Genomic DNA, 20,040 nt, shown 5'->3' with positions numbered 1-20,040 from the left:
CAGCACTGCCATTTTTGTTACCAAAAATTAGTGAGGTTTGGAAGTGGCCAAGGATAACTTTGAACCACATAAAATTAAAGTGTACAAATATCCTACTAATTTTTAATTATGTTGACATGAACACCTACCAGTAAATACTTTTCTTGTCCATATACATAAGTTGTGTTTATGGCATAAAGTGATTTGTGTTCTTCTTTTATTTGTTTTTGTTTCTGGGGAGAAAAGTAAAACAGCCCGATGACAATTATAACCCGAAAAGGTCTCAAAGCCAGTTACCAAGCAAGTCAATTTAACATTGTAATTTGCACAAACAAATGTAAAAAAATTCTATTAATCAAGCAGACTGTACAGTACATTACTTTAACAAGAGCCCCATGCAATCTAATCTCTCTGGGAAGCAAAACTCCCAGAAAGGAATGCTTCAGAAGGTAAAGTTTTGATATCTTCCAGTACTGTACAGCATTTCAAGGCGATCAAGAACGCTAAACATTAAGTAATTTTACATAGGGTGAGTTCTAGTGGCATTTCCTTCTGAATCCAATCAGTCATGGATGAAGAGTTTTATTTTAATACCCTTTCAAAGTTTCAATTCTGCACTTGAAAAATGTTGCTTGGATTTGAGTGTATTAGCTACATGGAGAGGCTGGACAAACTTGGATTGTTTTCCTTGGAGTGTCACAGGCTGAGGGGCTCCCCGATAGAAGTATATAAAATGATGAGAGGCATAGGCAGTTCAGTCTTTATTCCAGAGTGGAAATGTTAACTGCTCGAGGGCATAGATTTAAGGTGATATGGGGAAAATTTAAAGATGTGCAATGCAAGTTTAAAAAAGAGTAAGAAGGGGCCTGGAACAAGATGCTGGGGAAGAAATAGCAATGTTTAAGAGGCATTTAGATATTTGAACAAGCAGGGAATCGAGAGACACAGACCACTTGCAGACAGATGGGGTTGGCGCAGTCACGTTGGGCTGAAGGGACCTATTCCTGCACTAGCAATTCCTTGCTCTATAAGTTAATGGTAGACAGTCTTCACTCATCATCCTTTCTTAAATAATAGTTAGACTGCAATTCAGAAAAGGGACATTGTGCCAACATCATCTGATCCAACATTTCACCATGTTCAACTGCTGGTGAAAGAATTGTCACTTTTCTAATTTAAGGTTCCTGAAACAAATATTTGTGATACAGTAAAATCTCCATTATCTGGAATTCAAGCAACCGGCAGAAAATAAATAGGTAAAAAATATGGAAGTGTAGCAGCCACACAACCAGACGAGTTGAGCTCAGTGAGCAGACTAGTTTATTGCAGGCTGCTGGGCTGCACTTACACTCCCATCCAGGACGTCATCCAGGCACGGATTTCTGAGCCCCGAGCTGGAAGGAAGGGAAACCCCCAACAGCGCCATTTTGGCCGGCTGCCCCACCATGTGGCTTACGGTTCGCCTGCCTTGTGGTGAGCCGCCACACAGCCACCCCCCCGCCCCCCCCCAGAAACAGCGCCAATGTCTTTTTTTTCTGGGTGGCCTCGCTTCTTGGGCTGGGCAACAACCACGGGCTCGGTGGGATCGAGGTGCGCTGGCTTCAGCCTGTCCATGTTAAACAGCACATGCCTGCCGCCCAAGTCCAGTGTGAACATCGAGCCGGAACACTGTATAACCCTGTACAGCCCCTCGTACGGTCGCTGCAGAGGTGCTGCAGTTGGGCCCTGCCAAACGAAAACAAACTCCGCGGAAAGCAGCTCGCCAGGAACGCGAGTCGGGCGGGTGCCATGTTTGGGTGGCGGTGGGGGTTCTAAGGAGTCCAAGCATGCCCTGAGGGGAGGAAGTAGTTCATGCGGCAACCGCTGGGGATTGTGAGGTGCATTGATGAACTCACCAGGTAGTGCCAGCGGCGCACCGTAGACCAGCTCAGCTGATGACGCCTGCAGATCTTCCTTGTGAGTGGATTGGATGCCCAGGAGCACCCAAGGCAGTTCGTCCGCCCAGTCAGGACCGGTGAAGCGGGCCATGAGTGCCGACTTAAGGTGGCGGAGCAGACGTTCGACCAGTCCATTGGCCTGCGGGTGGTAGGCCGTGGTGCGGTGTAGCTGTATCCCCAACCTGTTGGTGAGCTGTGCCCAGAGCGCAGATGTTAACTGGGTGCCCTGATCGCTGGTGAGGTGAGCCGGGATGCCAAACCGGACGACTCAACCATGCAACAGGGCTCAGGAGCAGAAATCGGTGGAGGGGTCTGGCATCGGGATCGTCTCGGGCCAGCGAGTGGTGCGGCCCACCACTGTAAACAGGTAATGGTTGCCCCGGGAAACGGATAAGGGCCCGACGATGTCCACGTGAATGTGGGTGAACTGTTCCCAGATGTGTTCTAGCTCCTGTACGGGCGCCCTGGTGTGCCTGTGCACCTTGGACGTCTGGCAATGGGTGCATGTTCTGGCCCAGCCTGCGATCTGCTTCCGCAGCCTATGCCATACGAACCGTTCTCCCACCATCCGGACAGTGGACCCGATGGACGGATGTGATGGAAGATCTGCCTGCGCCACTGCTGCGGAACCACTGGCTGTGGGGTGCCCAAGGAGATATCACACAGGATGGTGCCTTCGCCGCTCGGAGTCGGGAGGTCTCGTAACCGCAGGCCGGTGATGGCGGTCTTGAAGGCCCTTGTCTCCTCATCAGCTTCCTGGTCCCAGTCGAGGCCAGGCATCAGCGTACAGATGGCCAGTCGCGAGAGTGCATCGGCAACCACATTGTCCTTTCCTGCCTTGTGCCGAATGTCGGTGGTAAACTCCGACACGAAGGAGAGGTGATGCTGCTGGCGGGCCGACCAGGAATCCTTTGCCATCGCGAGCGTCTGTGTGAGGGGTTTGTGGTCGGTGAAGATGATAAAAGTCCTCCCCTCCAAAAAAGAGCGGAAATGCCGCACCGCCAGGTACATGCCCAGTAACTCACGGTTGAAGGCACTATACTTGCATTCCGGCGGGCGAAGCAGGCGGCTGAAGAATGCCAGCGGCTTCCAAAGCCAATTCACCTGCTGCTCCAGGAAGGCACCGACGGTTGAGGCAGAGGCATCGACAGAGAGTGCCATGTGCAGGTTGGTGTGAGGGTGGGCGAACATGGCAGCCTTCGCGAGGGCGTTCTTGGTGGCCTCGAATGAGGTGCAGGCTTCTGGGTTCCAAGCAAACGTTTTGTGCTTGGATGCGATGAGGGCAAACAGCGGCTACATGAATAGCGCAGCTCCCGGGATGAAGCAGTTGTAAAAGTTGATCATACCCGCGAACTCCTGTAGCCGCTTGAGGCTGTTCGGGCATGGAAACTCCCTGATGGTGGCAACCTTCATAGTGGTGGGCGTGGCTTCTTTGGCCGTGATGTTATGGCCCAGGAACTACATGGACTCTTTTTCCAAACTGGCACATCGGTGGGCCTTGTGTTGTGCCTGGTCCTTGCTGGCGACAAAGATGTCGTCCAAATAAATAAAGACGAAATCCAAGTCCCTGCCCACAGAGTCCATGAGGTGCTGGAAGGTCTGAGTGGCGTTCTCGAGCCCGAACGGCATGTGCAGGAATTCGAACAGGCCAAAAGGGGTGATGATGGCCGTCTTGGGCACGTCTTCAGGGTGCACTGAGATCTGGGGATATCCGCGCACCAGGTAAACCTTGGAGAAAACCCTTACGCCGTGCAGGTTGGCCGTAAAGTCCTGGATGTGAGGGATGGGGTAACGGTCAGGAACGGTTGCCTCGTTGAGCTGTTGATAGTCTCCGCAGGGACGTCAGCTGCCAGAGGCTTTCTAGAACAGGTGGAGCAGCCTAGGCCCATGGGCTGAAGGACGGCCAAATGATTCCCCAGCTCCAACAGGCGCGAAAACTCCTCCTTCACTACCTGGAGCTTGTCAGGCGGGAGCCGGTGTGCCTTGGTGTAAACCGGCGGGCCCTGGGTGGGGATGTGGCGGAACACCCCGTGGTGCAGTGAGGCAGCGGAGAACTGTGGCTTGAGGAGTGTTGGGAACTCGTCCAGGATCTGCTGGAACTCGTCTCTGGGCGTGCTGATTGTGGCCATCTGCGGTTGCTCCGAGTGGGAGGCGTCGAGGCGAATGGCCTGGAAGGTACGGGCGTCCACCAGGCACCTACCTCGAATGTCCACCAGAAGCCAGTGTGCGAGGAGGAAGTCTGCACCCAGGATGGCAGTCGGGAGGGACGAGACAGTGAACCTCCACGTGAAATTCTGTTGGCCGATCTGGAAGTGGAATGTCTTGTCTTCATACGTCCAGATTGCCGTTGCGTTGGCCGCAGAGGGGAGGTCCACGAAGTCGGTTCCTAGATCTGATTACCATGGACGGTATGACGCTGATCTGGGCTCGTGTCAACGAGGAACCGCCGGGTGCTGACTGAGTCCCGCAGGTAGAGAAGACTGTGTACTTGGCCAGCCGTCGCAGCCATTAACGGCGGCCAGCCTGGTCGTTTCCCTGGAATGAACAGGGGTGACAACACTTTCGAGCCTTGGATCCCCAGCGCTGGTGGTAGAAGCGGATGCTGTGGCCTTGGTTATGCTCTTGGGGGCCCCTGCAGGGGGCGGGTGCTCTACCGCAGCGCTAGGGATGGGCTTGGCGGGGTCGTGCCCGTGCCTCGTGACCTGCTGGACTACTGAGCCTTCCAAGAATCATGCGAGCCATAGCTTTTGGGCCTTCTGGGCGACCTTCCTTGGGTCAGTGAAGCTCTCCTGAACCAGCAGCGGGCGGTTGTCCCCGGGCATATGTTCGGGGAAGATGTGCTCGAAAAGTGGGCTCATGGGTGTGCTCACCCATGAGCGCGAGCATCTTGTCCATCAGTTCCATCGGAGACCTGTTCCCCAGGGCGTCGAGATAGAGCACCCAAGAGGCACGCTGGTGTCTGGATAGTCCGAGGGACCCGGTAAGCACTCGCTTGATGGTCTCGTACTTGTCCTCGGTGGGTGGGTGCTGAACAAGGTGCAGCACACGTCTCGTGGTGGCCTGGTCCAGGGCAGTGACCACATGGTAGAATTTGTTCGTGTTGGATGAAATCTGGCAGAGGTGAAACTGGGCCTCCGCGTGGACAATCCAGGTCTCCAGCTCCTGAACCCAGAATTCAGGCAGTTTCATGGCTATAGCGCTGATCCCAGGCTCGCTCATGATGGGTTCAAAGACGTTTGAACCAGTCGGGGTCACCAATTGTAGCGACAGCTACACTGCTCCTGCAATAACACACGCAACCAGACGGGTTGAGCTCAGTGAGCAGACTAGTTTATTGCAGGCTGCTGAGCTGCACTTATAGTCCCAGCCCGGACCTGGCTGAGAACCGCGCTGGAGAGCGTCATCCGGGCGTCATGGGGTCCCCAAGCGCGGGTTTCTGAGCCCCAAGCTGGAAGGAAAGGAAACCCCCGACTGCGCCATTTTGGCCGGCTGCCCCGCCGCATGGCTGACAAGCGGGGCCGGTTCGCCTGCCTTGTGGTGAGCTGCCACAGAAGTATAAAATTGGCTCCCCCTAGAGGCTAGTTTGCCAATCAGAACAATCACAAGTAACTGGCAAATTCACTTACCCACCATCTACCAATCCCTATAGTGTCGGAAACTGGGGTTTTACTGTAGTTGTCTCAATGAATTCACTTTGTTACTTAACTATATTTAAAAATTTGAAGACTTGAATAATAGTATTCCCTGATCTTTCACCCCAAATCCTTTCTCCAAAAACAAAATTAGATCTTAAATTGAGATACAGCACAGTAACAGGCCCTTCTGGCTTGTAAGCCTGCGCCACCTAATTACATCTGTGACCAATTCATCTACTATCTTGTACGTCTTAGGAACTGAAGTAGCCAGAGGAAACCCACATGGACACAGGGAGAACGTACAAGGCAGCGGCAGGTTCAAAACTGGGTCACTGACAGTGTGATAGTGTTGCATTTAACCATGCTGTCCGTGTTCTAAAATATATCTTTTAAATCGCGTCAAATGGAACGGTAATTAAAAGATAAGACGTTTTAATTCCTGAGCCAAGTGTTAAAACAAGAGATTTAAGCAACATTTAAAATATAGAAATATAAACAGGAGTTACAAGTTCAACCCATCTGAAAACTTACCAAAGGTTTCTTACCATATTAGCCTTGGACCAATAAACTGACTGATGCAAGAGGAAATTTCAAACTTGTGTTACTTTGGTGAATTAATGAAGTTTGGATCTGGCAGAGAAAAACTACCTTACCACTAACCCTACATTCAGCTTCATCAAGTTAAAATCTATCCCTCATCTAACCACATCCCAAAGTAGTTTGTCTTTTTCATCCAATATAAACAAATTATTGTGAATAATGAATGTTCAACCTGCAATTGATACTATTGTGGAGTATACACAGTATACACAGGCAAATTTATTCAAGACTAATAGGCTTTTCCACTGAGGGTAGGCGAGACACAAAACAGAGGAATGGATTAAGGGTGAAGTTTAGGGTAAACATTCAGGGGTATTTCTTCACACAGAGTGGTGGGAGTGCCAAGTGGTGAAAGCAGGCTCAATTTTAATGTTTAAGGAAAAGTTGGATAGGTGCATGGATGGGAGGGGTATGGAGGGATATGGACTGGGTGCATCAGTGGGACTGGGCAGAATAATAGTTCGGCACAGACTAAAAGGGCCTGTTTATGTGCTGCAATGTTCTATGGTTTTAGTAAGAGAGAAAGCAGTACATCTGACTTTTAAGGCATGTTATTTGAATTCACTCCTGTTATACTCTCCTTGAGACAATCTAAAAATGTTCAAAAAATGTCAACCACTTGTCACTGAAAACAATAAAGAATCTTCAGACGCGTAGAAAAGCTATGATTTTCCAGTACCAGGTCACCAACTGCTGTTGTTGTCCATGGTTACGTGTACATTGCACCCAGTATGAAAAAGATTTTCATTCTCATTTAGTAGTTTTATTTTATCCTCAATAAAATACTTTATTTGAATTTGATGCAAAACTCAAAGTCAGGCTTTGATTGGTTGAAGTTCTAATTGTATTAAAATATAAAACTAATGGATTTGAATAATATTTGGAGATACTTACTGCTAAGTTTCGGCCCAGAAAACCTTGCAGAATTCCAGTCTTGCCACAGCTTTTCATTCCAATAATATTGCACTGAAACACATTCCTTTGTGTTTGTTTTTTCTGCAGATCCAGTTTTTTATCTCTCGTTACTGAGGGAATATAAAGCACAGTTTATGAAATCTTTATCGGGCAGAATAAATTTAATTCTGATTTCTATTGCAGTGAAGCCAAATCTGTAAGGACATTGCACTATGTTTTCAATCCAGTTGTAAGGAAAGGATACAGTTTCAAGAAAGGGTTAAAGAGCAGAGGGGTTATAAATACTGTATATCAAGCTCCTGAAATAACTTGGGATGGTAGAAGATCATTAAAAGCCAACCAAACATTTCTAGAAGGCATAGATTGGTTGAATGGTTTAATAAAAGCTTGGCTAGACCAGGGGACATTGGATAATTCAGACCATATACGAGGGAAAGGATGGAAAGGCATTCAAGTGGTCTTCCAGAGAGATTTCAGAACTCTGAGGAAAGACAGAAGTGGAATGTAGAAATCTTAAATATGGGCATGATGAAAGGGTAGAATTAGTGAAGATTTGTGAATGGGATGTCGTCAAAATTGTAATTAATAAATTCAATTAACCAATTTCTTACAAGTGAAAACATGAAACTTGCTCCGACATGCATGGAAACACAAGACATCTCAGCAGTTCTTAAAAACAAAATCTATGCTTCTTATCCAACAATTCCTCCAATAGCTATCAACTCTCTGCTAGCCTGTAATTTACATGAGGGTGTGTCATCTTCAGTTGTGGCCATTATGATTTTGGTGTCATCTCCAAAAAAGGTTAATAAAATTCCACTGCATTCCTGTGACTGCTTAAGACTCCTGTTTCTTTAGAATGAAGTAACTTTAGTAACTTAAATAAACTATACATCTGCAGGAATATTAATGCTGAACCCAATCCCACCCCCAGAGTCTGCATTTCTGGCATGCAGTTTGTGCATTTACATTGCAGCAGAGAATACAACTGAGCAATGCTGCCCCAAACTCAGAATAAGACCAGAGAGCAACAGCCTTGATGACATCCTAACTTGATAAACTTACAGGGAGAGGAAAGCAAAGTCATTTATGTTAATATTCCAAGACTGTGGTTTATTCGTTAATATGATGAATGCACATTAAATGTCTTAACCATTTTTTTTTAACAAATGTGATATTATCTTAAAAAAAAGTTTCTCAAAAGTGAGAAAGGTTCGTCACTCTTTTCTCATTCTCTGTTATACGCCACTGAAATATCTTAAAATCGAGTCAGTAGAGTACAGGTATGCGCCGCTTAACGTTCATTCGGGCAACATCTGACCACATATATGTCTGTTGTCCCATAATAATTCAGTTACCGCAACAATTTAGAAGAAGCGATCGTTAACAAAGGAAATTGTATACTGTATATTCACACTGACCCGACTGCCCCACTCTCTCCCCACAGCCCTGTATCAGTCCCAACTAATCTCACTATGCGCATTCTCCCACAACCCTGCATCAGTCCCCACCTTTGATCCCACTGCCCTGCTCTCTGCACACAGCCTTGTGTCAGTCCCGACACTGATCCCTACTTACAAATAAAACGACACCACAGTATCCTATATAGCTTTGCTAAGTATATAATATAACGATAGCACAATGTCCACATCACAGAACACCCAATTTCAAAGAATGCATCATGGATGTTAAGGGAGTTTAAGAATTTCAGAATGAATACATGGTGGATCTCAGAAAAGGTTGATAAAATTTGACTCTTACCTGTGATAGCTGCTGCCTGAGATTCCTGCTCCCTTAGGATGGAGTATCCAAGGTAACCTAAATATTCTAAACATCGCTGAACATCGAGGTATGTAGTCAGCCTGATTCAGAACATAAACATGCAGCTATTTGGAAAGTTACCAAGTAAGCACTTTAAATAAAAAGCACATATAGAAAATATTGCTCAAAATCACAAAGGAAAATTACTCACGTCCATTGACAAGTATAGCCCTGATAGGTGACCCATCCTTTATCGTTCGTACAAACGGTGTTATTGACATCAGGGCCCCAAGGCATATAAGGAAACACTTTGAAAAGATCTTTTAGTTCATCAGGTGACAATGCACAATCTCGATCCTGAAAAACAACAGAAAAATTATGAGCAAGAATTTCTATTTTTATAGAACTTTGCATGCTTAAAAGCTCCAGAATGCTGCATGGAAAATTATCAGACAAAAATGAAGGGAGGAATAATTTGAAGGAATATCAAAAAAGTGAGGTAAGAGGTAGGTTTTAAAAGCGGTTTCAAAGAGAGTTCAATGGGCAAGAACTACACTACGTAGGGTTTGCATAACCAATATTACAACCACTAAAAATCGACAAAGAATGGAGAAGGGATAAGAGCCTCAACTTGGAGGAATGCAGAGGTCCAGTGGACTTGTGGGTTATGGAGATAGGAAAAGAAAAAGACGAACGGATCAAAGGGAAATTTTTCTGTATCATAAACACAGATGAAGGAACATGTAAAAAAACTGCAGAAGCAGGAGATTCTCCATATTTAGTTTAAATTGAAAGCATCTAGAATCCAGTGTATATCTGCAAACATGGGAGTGATAAAGGACTGTGTTCCATACCTACGGTAAACTTTGCTATGTTCGCCAAGAGATAAACTAACATGGATGATGCTTTTGAAAATATATAGAAACATATTATAGAAGTTGAAGGAAGACTAATGGATAATAGGTCTGAAAAGTTCAGCTTGATGTCAATAGGACCAAGGAGTAAAAAGCAGACAGAGGAGAATAACATGAGCCCAAAAGATAAAAGGATCTTGGAACATTGGCCTTAAAATTCAAACAAGGAACTAATAGAACAAGAGTTGAGAGGTGGTAGAGAGATGGAATTAGCCTCCATTAGCAGATATGGAATGAGACAAATAATCACTGATACAAATGACCTCGGTAAAATTTGAAACTGAGAAAAGAAAAGATTTGGAGAAAGAAAAGGTTTCTTTTACGAAGGGTATCATGAATAGGCATGGTAAGATTTAATTGAACAATCAAGTGCAGAAATGAAGATGAAATTAATAAAATGGACAGTGGAATACAGTAAAACCCTTGGTATCTGGCTCCTTTGGGAATTGTTAGATGCCAGATAAGTGAATTTTTCAATTGCTTGAGATTGCGTGTTGCATGGATTGGTGAACTAACGGCGACACACGCCAATTTAAAACTTTCATATTTTTTACTTATTTATTTTCTGCAATTTTTTGGTGGTTGCTTGAGGCTGCCAATTGCTTGAAATCTAGATAACGGGGTTTTTACTGTACTAATTATCAGTTATCTGCAGGCTCAGCTTACCAAATCATGTTTGTCAAAAATGCTTTGTAGGAAAAGATATGCATGGTGGTTCAGTTCTGTTGTGCAGTCTGACGGAACTTTTAATCTGTAAGATGAAAAATTTATTCAGTTGTTGGTTGCCTACAAAAAAAAGTTACATAAAGCCATTTATCTTTCACAATCCTAGAGAACCGGAAAACACTTCAGAATTCCCTTCTTCTGAATATGACATTGAGCAATGAGTAAATAATGTCACTCCAAGGCTAAACTCTCAAAGTTAAACAAAAACTCAGATATGAGCTATAGAGTAGTGTAGCAAGATAGCATTTAACTTTAAGTGTGAAGGAAATGAGCAGGGAAAATATTTCACACAGAGAGTGTAAGTGCTTGGAATGGGCTGCCAAGTGTAGTGGTGAAGCAGATCCAATAGAGTGTCTAAATAGACACGAATACGCAGGAGATATGCAGGGGGGGTGGGGGGGTGGAAGAGAAAGAATATCTATCATGTAAGCAGCAGACTTTAATTTGGGCATCATGTTCAGCACAGATTCATGGGCTGAAGGGCCTGTACCTGTGCTAGACTGTTCTATGTCCCAAAACACTATACTTTCATCTGTTAATCAAAAATGAGATGGTACTAACAATTTTAGCTTTAAATGAGGGATGGGGGACAAGTAGGGAACACAGACAAGTTGAATAGATAAAGGACCAAAGCTAACCTAGTTGCCCTTAGTCGCCACTGCATTTCTATGCGTACATTATTGCCACCAGATTATTTATTTTGAATGTTAACCAAAACTACTTTTTGGTTAGTCGATGTTTTGGTTATCTATAGAAATAAATTACACCATTAAATTTACAGAGATGAAAACCATGCAAAGCAGGCACAACTTCTACCTTCGACTTTAATAAAACAAACTGCAATCATCTGCTTAAAATGACAAAAAACAACGGTAAAACTAGAAAACAAAATCTGAGAATGTGTGGCCTATGACTGCTGATATAAAGGGAATTGGCTTTCCAAATTTAGCTGCGTCACGAGACCACACTTGGCTACCCTGATCTCAGAGTTGAAGCTGTAGTTGACAATTCTCCATGTTGAAACAAAATAAATGTATGGGATTGGGTGGAAGGGAAAGTCATGGTCTGGCCATCCGGGTGAGACAGGCTTCATGAGCCAGCTGTCTTTTGCTGTCCATTAGTTTTACCAGATTCAGATGAAAGGTCGCTAAATCAAAATGTTGACTGTTTCTGTCCCCATGGATGCTACCTCTCCTGCTGAGTATTTGCAGAATTTCCATTTTTATTTCAGATATCAGATTTTATATGCCAAATCTTATAAAAATAAAGCAGGACCAAGTATGCTTGATTCAGAATGTCCACACATTTATTGGCAATTTTTGGAAATGCTGCAACGAATATTCCTTATTTGAGGATCAAGGGAAAGCAGAATCTTGAAATTAATATTAGAAAACCCATATAAATTTCAGATGGGTCTGAATTTCTTTTTTAAAAGCCTACTTTAAAAATTTTATTTTTTGTGACAATGGCATCTTACAGATAGTAATAAATGTTCTCTACATGACTTAAATGTGATTAAAAGCAATTCATGGAACAAGTTCTGCAAAAAAAATGACAAACACATCACAAGATTTCAGAACATTTGTATCAATTTTTTGTGGCTGAAGAATTTAAGTGAATACTTGCATTATAATTTTTAGGTCATTTTTATTTGTCACTCTCATTCAGAAGCTGAAGGTAAGAGGACAATTTGTCCTGATTTAAGAAATCCATCACTCCTGCAGTTTGGTACAATGTGCAAAGCATACTCTCCAGCCTTTTGGTTTATTGAACACCAGATCCTTAATTACCTACGTTACACCACCCTGATCCTGCAGAAAGGCTCTTCCAGAAATATGCAATACTTAAAAATCACTTTTACTTCTCACAGGCAGTGAGTGCTGAATGACGGATGAACTGCTAAAACAACTGAGTCTCCATTAATATTAATAATATTTATTTTAAATACATGTATGTACAGTACTTGTTTGTATGCACGCTATGTCAGTATGACGGTTTCATCGGGTTGTTCTGGTACAATGAGATTATAAATAAACTTGATTTTAAAAGATAGCAGAGAAGAATTCAATACATACATGGGGAATAGATATTCATGTGTAAGTTCCAGGTCATCATCATATCCAAACCGGCGCAATACTGTCCACGTGGTTTCGTGTCTACCTCTTTGTATAAATAGTGTGTGCAAAAATAAAAATCCTGCAGCAGACAACAGACAATATGACTGAGAAATCAGCATCCTCACCACCCCTTCTCCCCCACCAACCCGACCTGTAAACCCATCCACCTACAACAATTGGCATAAAAATAAATTTCCATCAATTCAATCTATTGGAATAGCTCTATCAAGGTATGTTGGTCCAAATGACACGTGCACTTGCTGGCCATGCACGCATTATTTGAACTAACCATTCTCAACAGGAGCTGGATGGCCCCTCAGGGGGCCACAGCACATTTTAGGGGGCCACAGACTGAAATCAATTAAAAAAAAAATGTTTTTTTATGCAGGAGGAGAGAAATACAGAAGAAACCAACTAAAGGTGACTGCTTTGCAGGGAAGAGGGACCATAAACTTTGACCAGATTTTTCGGGGCCATAGCAAAGAAAATGGTTGACAATGGCTGATTTAGACCAACACTTCTACATAGTACCAACATGGTCCAGGATTTTGAATTGCTAACTTTTCAATGAAACGCTACAAAGAAATGCTGACAGCCTTAGACAGGGAAGCTGTCCGCAGCACTTCTTGACCTATATCCTGGTCAACAATCCTTTCTTGAACAGATAAAACTTTGCATCATGGAGGTAAACAAGAAGTCTGCAGATGCTTGAGAACTAGAGCAAAACACAAAAGTGCTGGAAAACTTCAATAGGCCAAGCAAAACCCATGGAAAGCAATGGGCAGTCACTGTTTGGAGCCTCAGCCCTTTATATCATCACAGCTTTTTGTACAAAAAAATAAAGTTAACACAACTGCCTGTGCAGTACTTACTGTCAGCACACATTTCATTCTACCTCGAGAAGCAGAAACATGAGCTATTAATTCATCTTCCCTATGTCAAGGGACGAGCAATCAAGCCCCCTATCTCAATGATGCAAATATAGATCAGACTCACAAAGACACCATAGTAGGAGCTATGCTTATGAATGGAGAATGAGTACTGAGGCAGGTGTGTGGAGTGATGTTCTACTGAGCAATCAGGGGCTGGATAAGAAGGTGCAAGGATAACCATAATTTTCATTGGAACCACAAAGATTAACAAGAGATTGCAGAGCTTTGAGCGGCAGAGGGATCTGGCTGCCCTGGTACATCACCACAAAAGCCTAGTAGTATGTGGGAAAGCTGACAGATTGTCATGACTTACTGTGGGGGAAACATGTTCCAAAGTTATGTTTCCATTAAAATAGGACACTGGTGAGACTATATGTGGAATATTATATGGAGTACTGATCTCCCCATTTAAGGAAGGATGTTCAAATGTTAAATCAGTTCAGAGGGAATATTTACTCATCTCTTAGCTGCCATAGGTGGCTTGTGTTATGATAAAAGATTGGACAGGGCAGGCTAGTATCACAGTGGACACTATTTCTCAATAAGAATGTCAAACATTTAAGGCAGACATGCAATCAACTATTTTCGCAGAGAAAGTTGCAACTTCATTCCTCAAGGGATGATGGAAGCAGGGTTGAACAAATGATAATAAATCTTTTAATTTAGAGATACAGCCTTCATACATACACGAAGACGTCCACACACACAATGACATTTCCCATCTTGTGGCAATGTAATTGAATCCTCACAATAACAAAAATGAATAGATTGTGAAAAGATATTTGGGATTATTTAGATTTCAGAATTTTTTTTTTATTTTTTAAACTTTATTTAAAATTTTATGACATGAATAAAATAAAAATTACATTTAAAGAAATAATAAAATATAAGATAATAAAAATTAGAATACTACATCATTAAAATACACAAATTAACCCCCCCAATAATTATAACACAACATTAATCATCTAATTTAAAATTAGTCCAACCCTCCCCCCAAAATAAAGAGTGATTAATTAACAATATTGTAAATAAAATAGAAAGAACCCCCACTTACAAAAAAAAGGATAAAACTTAACAACAAAAATTTCTAACAACAAAAAAAATATCAATACTAAAATAATACCCTTAAACATATATTTAAATCAAACATAATACATGTATTTAACAAATGAAATCCACTTTAAAACTAAGTTCAAATATTAAAATCATATATCAACCACATATCTGTTATACAAAAAATCATTAATAATACATAAATACAGAATTTCCATTAATACCAAGTTTCTTTTATAATTCATCGAGAACAAAAACATCCCTTAGAAAAACAATCAGATAAACTTTTTATTCCCTTCCCCTATATAAAAAAGAAAAAGAAAAAAGTTCAAACTCTTATAAAATTCTCCATTTTCTTCATTTATAACATCTTCAAAATTCTCTATTGAAATTAACTTAATTTTATTAAACTCTTCTCCCTCAATGTATTTGTACTTAATTTTCTTCTTTTTCTTCTTATCACTTTTCCCCTCATCTTCCTCTTCATCTAATTCAACATCCTCAATTTTTGACTTCTTATCTTCTGTGACATCATCCTCTTAAAAAAGAAAAAAAGAGAAAAAAACCCCAAAAAAGAGAAAAAAAGGAGAGAAAAAAAACCTCCTAATTCCCTCTCAATTACAATCAGAAAACAAAAAGAGTTTAAAAAAAAATTATTTATTTAAAAAAAAATAATTTAAAAAAACCTTCACTTCTTAACCCAAAAATTAAAAAGAAAAAAAACAGGTCGGAGGTCACAACTACCTCCTCCTGTTTAAACCGCCCAAAGCAGTAACTCCCCCAAAATATTGGGTGTGAGATAACTCACAGGTAGCTGATGACTTCTGGAAACTAGTGCCCACCCAGTTCCCTCTCCCAACTCTCATTTCATTAAACTATCATCATTATTTAAACTCTTCTCAAAAAAAAGATAAAAGATTTATTTTTTTAAATCAACATTACCACTTCGGTCACCATTGCTTCCATTTCTTTTAAAAAACTGGATCCCACCTTACATCTCTACTCTCTTTGGAGACCTTGAAGGACTACATCGTTCCTGAAACTGCATGATTGGTAGAGACTGAGCAAAGTCCATAACCTCTTTAGGATTCTCAAAGAACTTTGGCTAATTTCCATCCTAAAAAATCTTCAGTACCGCAGAATACCTGAATGTTGCCTTATGTCTTTTTTTCCACAACCGTTCTTTCACAGAATTAAATTTGCGTTGTTGAAACATAATTTCTTGACTCAAATCTTGATAGAAGAAAACAGGATTATTCTGATCCATCAAAGGAGATCTATTTTGCTGGGCATTTCTAATAGCCGTACGTAAAATTGTCTCTCTGTCACAATAGTTTAAACAATGGATCAAAACAGATCTTGGATTCTGTCCCGAAAAAGAATTTCTTCTTAAAACTCTATAAGCACGTTCCAGTATTAAACCTTCAGGGAATTTATCCTGTCCTAACATTCGTGGAATCCATTCAGTAAAAAATTTTCTTGGATCTGGTCCTTCTATGCCTTCTGGCAAACCAACAATTTTCACGTTGTTCCGTCTTGATTGATTCTCCAAATAATCAACCTTTTTTGCTAAATTTTTATTTTGGATCTGCAATGTTTCAATTATTCTATTTTCATCTTGCAGTTGATCCTGTGCGTCGACTAAACCTTGATCACACATTTCAAATCTTTCAATGGTTTCAAGCTTAAAAGCTCCATTAATGACTTCCGCCATCGCATTAATCTTGGAAATAAACAGGTTCACAAAATTAGCTAAGTGACTCGATACAGAATATATCTTATCTTCAAGATCCTTAACAGACCTTTCAACAGAAGTAGATTCAGGCATAATGGGGTCTTGCTGTTCCTTAGAGACCACGGGATTTTCTGTCCCTTCCCTTAATTTAGTATCTTTTCTAGCAGGCTGACTTCGTATAAAAATCCCTCTCAAAGTCCCCCCAGCAATGCCAGGAGACTGAAGATCAGGGTTATCTTTAAGCCAAATCTCTTTAATCATCTTCACTGAATCGATGTCTGGAAAAACCGTTGTAATTGAAGATGCATTTTGCAGCGCCACCACTATAGCAGTCGAATGACAACTCTTTAACTCTCCAGCTCGTGGCGCCCCAGCTGATTCAACTGTCAAAGCCTCAGCAACAACACCTGCAGTGGCCACTGTGTGAAACACTGGCACCCGTCCAGCCCCTTGTTCTGAAAGCTGTTGAGTGCGACCTTCAAAGAGTCTCACCGGCTTAAAAACGAAGCTTCAATGCCGAACTCTGCACGTCCTCCTCTGGATCCATTCTACGTTAAGTCCTGGCTTCTTGTAAACAAGTAGGCTCAGACAATTTCGGAAAATGTAGTTTTTTAACAGTCTGTTGATATTTTCTTTTACCTCTTTTTTTGCATATAAACCATTAGGCACTAATCCAACACCTCTTATTATTTATAAACTTTTAAAAGAACTTTAACGGGCACTTAAAGTCAAAACAATAAATCAGAGTCAGGAGAGGTCTGGAAGGCACGTCTGTTCCCTACGCCATCTTGCCACGCCCCTAGATTTCAGAATTTAAGAGAAATTTGGATTGGTACATGGATGTGTAGGGTATGGAGAGTTATTATCTAGTTTCAGATTGATAGGGCTCGACAGAAAAATGACTTGGCATGGACCAGATGGGCTGTGGTATTCAACAGCTTTACTGGCTATTTCACTGGATAATGTGATGAAGTTGAAGTAAAATGGATGCAAATCTTTCAAACTCAAATACTGTTTCCTGTTTAATAAAACGTAAGAGTTCATACTTCTAAGAAAACAATCATTCGAGATTGGACAGCAAGGTTAGTGTAGCAGTTAGCACAACACTATTACAGGGCCCGTGTTTAAATTTGGTGCTATCTGGAAGGAGCTTGCATGTTCTCCCCGAATTTGCATCAGTTTCCTCCAAATGCTCCAGCTTCCTCCAACCTTTCAAAACATACAGAGATGTAGGTTAACTGGTCTATTTTGGAGGGGCATGGGCTCATGGGCTGGAAGGGCCTGTTACCAGGATGCCTGTCTAAACTTAAACTTGATCTTGACAACAACCAAATTCTAGCATGCTATTGCAGGAGGCAAACTTGCCCCTCAAGATGGACAGGTCAGGTTTCTGAGGGTCATTACAGAATGGGAAAGGAGAAAAATTCAAGAACTGTACACTACTATATCAGTTTACCTTCCAATGTCAATCCATTATCAGCCACACCATTACTCATGTTTTTCCGTACTACATTCTTCACATCTTCCAAAGCTTGGGGTGCCAATGGAGTGTTAAAACAGGTTCTCTAAATAAAATACATTTGATAAAATACATTTCATTAAAGTTACAAGCTACCTCCCGCAAATTGTCTGAACACTGAACAATTCCAATGTCCAGGCCAGTTAAAAGACCAACAGCATTAGGTCACAAAGGCGCAGAAAATTTTGTTAACTCTAGGGAAAGAAGGGGAAAACGAGAGTAGTAGTAATAAGGGATTCAATAGTCAGAGGAGCAGACAGAAGGTTCTATGGACAAGAGATACCCAGATAGTTTGCTGCCTCCCAAGTGCCAGGGACATCTCAGATTGGGCCCATGGCATCCTGAAAAGGGAGGGTAAGCAGCCAGAAATCATGGTACATATTAGTATCAACGACATGAGTAGGAAAAAGATGAGATCCTGAAGAGAGAATACAGGAAGTTGAAAGACAGAATTTCAAGGATAGTAATCTCAAGATTACAGCCTGTACCACACGCCATAGGATGATAAAGTAGATGAATATAATTGGTGCAAGGGACAGGTTTTCAGGTTTCTCAATAATTGGCATCTCTTCTGGGGAAGGTACAAAAAGGACAGGTTTCACCTGAACTGGAAGGGGACCAATATACTGGAGGAAAGGTTTGCTACAGCTATTAAGGAAGGTTTAAACTAATTTGATGGGGGATGGGAAACAGAATGATAAGGCAGAGAATAGAGCAGATGGTGGAAAAGCTGATGTAATGTGCAGTGAGATGGTGAAGGACAGGCAGTGGAAGGAGTATAACTGTTGCAAATTGGAAGGATTTGAAATGTGTTTATTCAATGCAAGAAGTATTAGGAATAAAGGAACTGAACAGAGCAGGGATCAGGACATGGTCATCACAGAGACTTGGTTGATGCAACCATACGATTGACTGTTGCAGGTACTGAGGATTAGATGTTTCAAAAGGGACAGGAGGGGAGGTTAAAAAAGGGGAGAAGTAGCATTATTAATCAGGGATAGTTATCACAGCTGCAGAAAGGGAGGACTTCATGGAGGGATTGTCTACTGAATCAGTATAGATGGAAGATAGAAGCAGGAAGGGGCGATCACTATTGGGAGTAGAATGGAGGCCCCCCAAAGAGTCCTCAGAACACAACCTTGAGGAGCAGATAAGTAGGCAGATTTTGGAAGGGTGCAAAAATAAAAGGGTTGTTATGGGAAACTTCAGCTTCCCTAATGTTGACTAGTACCTCCTTACTGCAAGAAAGATACATGAGGCAGAATTTGTTGGGGTCACACAGTATGTGGACAAGCCAACTAGAGGAGAGGTTATACCTGATCTAGTACTGGGAATTGAAGCTGGTCAGGTGACATGGTCAGTGAGTGTGCATTTTGGTGAGAGTGACCACAACTCCCTGACTTTTGGCAAGGATAGTAGACAAAATTGAAAAATGTTTAAATGGGGAAAGGGCTAATTACAAGTAGATTAGGGAGGAACTGGAGAGAGTTTGTGGGGAAAAGGACAGAAATAATGTGGAGGATTTTTAGGGATCATTTGTATGGGGTCTGGCTAGGTTTTTCCCAATGGGACAGGGAAAAGAAGGAAGGATAAAGGAACCATTGACAAGAGGTAAGACAGCTAGTTAAGAGGAAGAAGGAAGCATACATAAGGTTTAGGAAGCAAAAGTCAGGAAATGGTGATGAAAATTATATGGTAGCCATGAAGGAACTTAAGAAAAGTCTTAGGTGAGCTAGAAGTGGGCATGAGAAGTTGAAGCACAGATATGCTGGTGGAACTCAACTGGCCTCAAAGTGTTCAAGGTCTTGGCAAATAGGTTTAATGAAAACCCTAAGCTGTTTTATGCCTATGTGAGATTTTGTGAGGCATAAAAAAGCAGGACAGCCAGCACCTTTTTCTGGCAGTTGACAGTAGCAAATACCAGAGGACATCTGCATAAGATGAAGGAAGGAAAATTTAGGGGAACCTACAGGGGCAAGTGTTGTTTTTTAATCTACACACAGACTTATGAGTGCTTGAGATGCACTGCCAGGGTGGTTTGGAGGCTGGTACAATAGGGGCATTCAAAAGACTCTTTGGCACATGGATGCAAGAAAAATAGAAAAGACTTAGATTGTTAAGTTTATGTAGGTTGACACAACACCATTACTGTGCTGTAATGTTCTATGTTTTATTTGCTTCATAAAGTCCTTGCTAGGAACCAAAAAACCCCCA

At 42.1% G+C, this 20,040-nt stretch overlaps 1 protein-coding gene across 10 annotated transcripts in view; it reads right to left on the bottom strand.

Moving 5' to 3' along the window:
• Positions 1-20,040, bottom strand: part of rhot1a (ras homolog family member T1a) — a 66,314-nt gene that overhangs the window by 19,961 nt on the left and 26,313 nt on the right. For all 10 annotated transcript variants that reach the window (XM_069929812.1, XM_069929813.1, XM_069929810.1 and 7 more), the window contains 7 exons: positions 17,764-17,872; positions 12,543-12,663; positions 10,408-10,492; positions 9,039-9,184; positions 8,828-8,928; positions 7,046-7,176; positions 129-212 (listed from right to left, as the gene is read on the bottom strand). In XM_069929812.1, the coding sequence (XP_069785913.1) occupies positions 129-212; positions 7,046-7,176; positions 8,828-8,928; positions 9,039-9,184; positions 10,408-10,492; positions 12,543-12,663; positions 17,764-17,872 (777 nt within the window). The remainder of the gene's footprint in view (positions 1-128; positions 213-7,045; positions 7,177-8,827; positions 8,929-9,038; positions 9,185-10,407; positions 10,493-12,542; positions 12,664-17,763; positions 17,873-20,040) is intronic.

The sequence above is a fragment of the Narcine bancroftii genome, chromosome 3 (genome assembly GCF_036971445.1).
Source record: "Narcine bancroftii isolate sNarBan1 chromosome 3, sNarBan1.hap1, whole genome shotgun sequence".
Taxonomy (NCBI): Eukaryota; Metazoa; Chordata; class Chondrichthyes; order Torpediniformes; family Narcinidae; genus Narcine; species Narcine bancroftii.
Note: the sequence above shows the minus strand (reverse complement) of the source record. Positions and strands in the feature narration are given on the sequence as shown.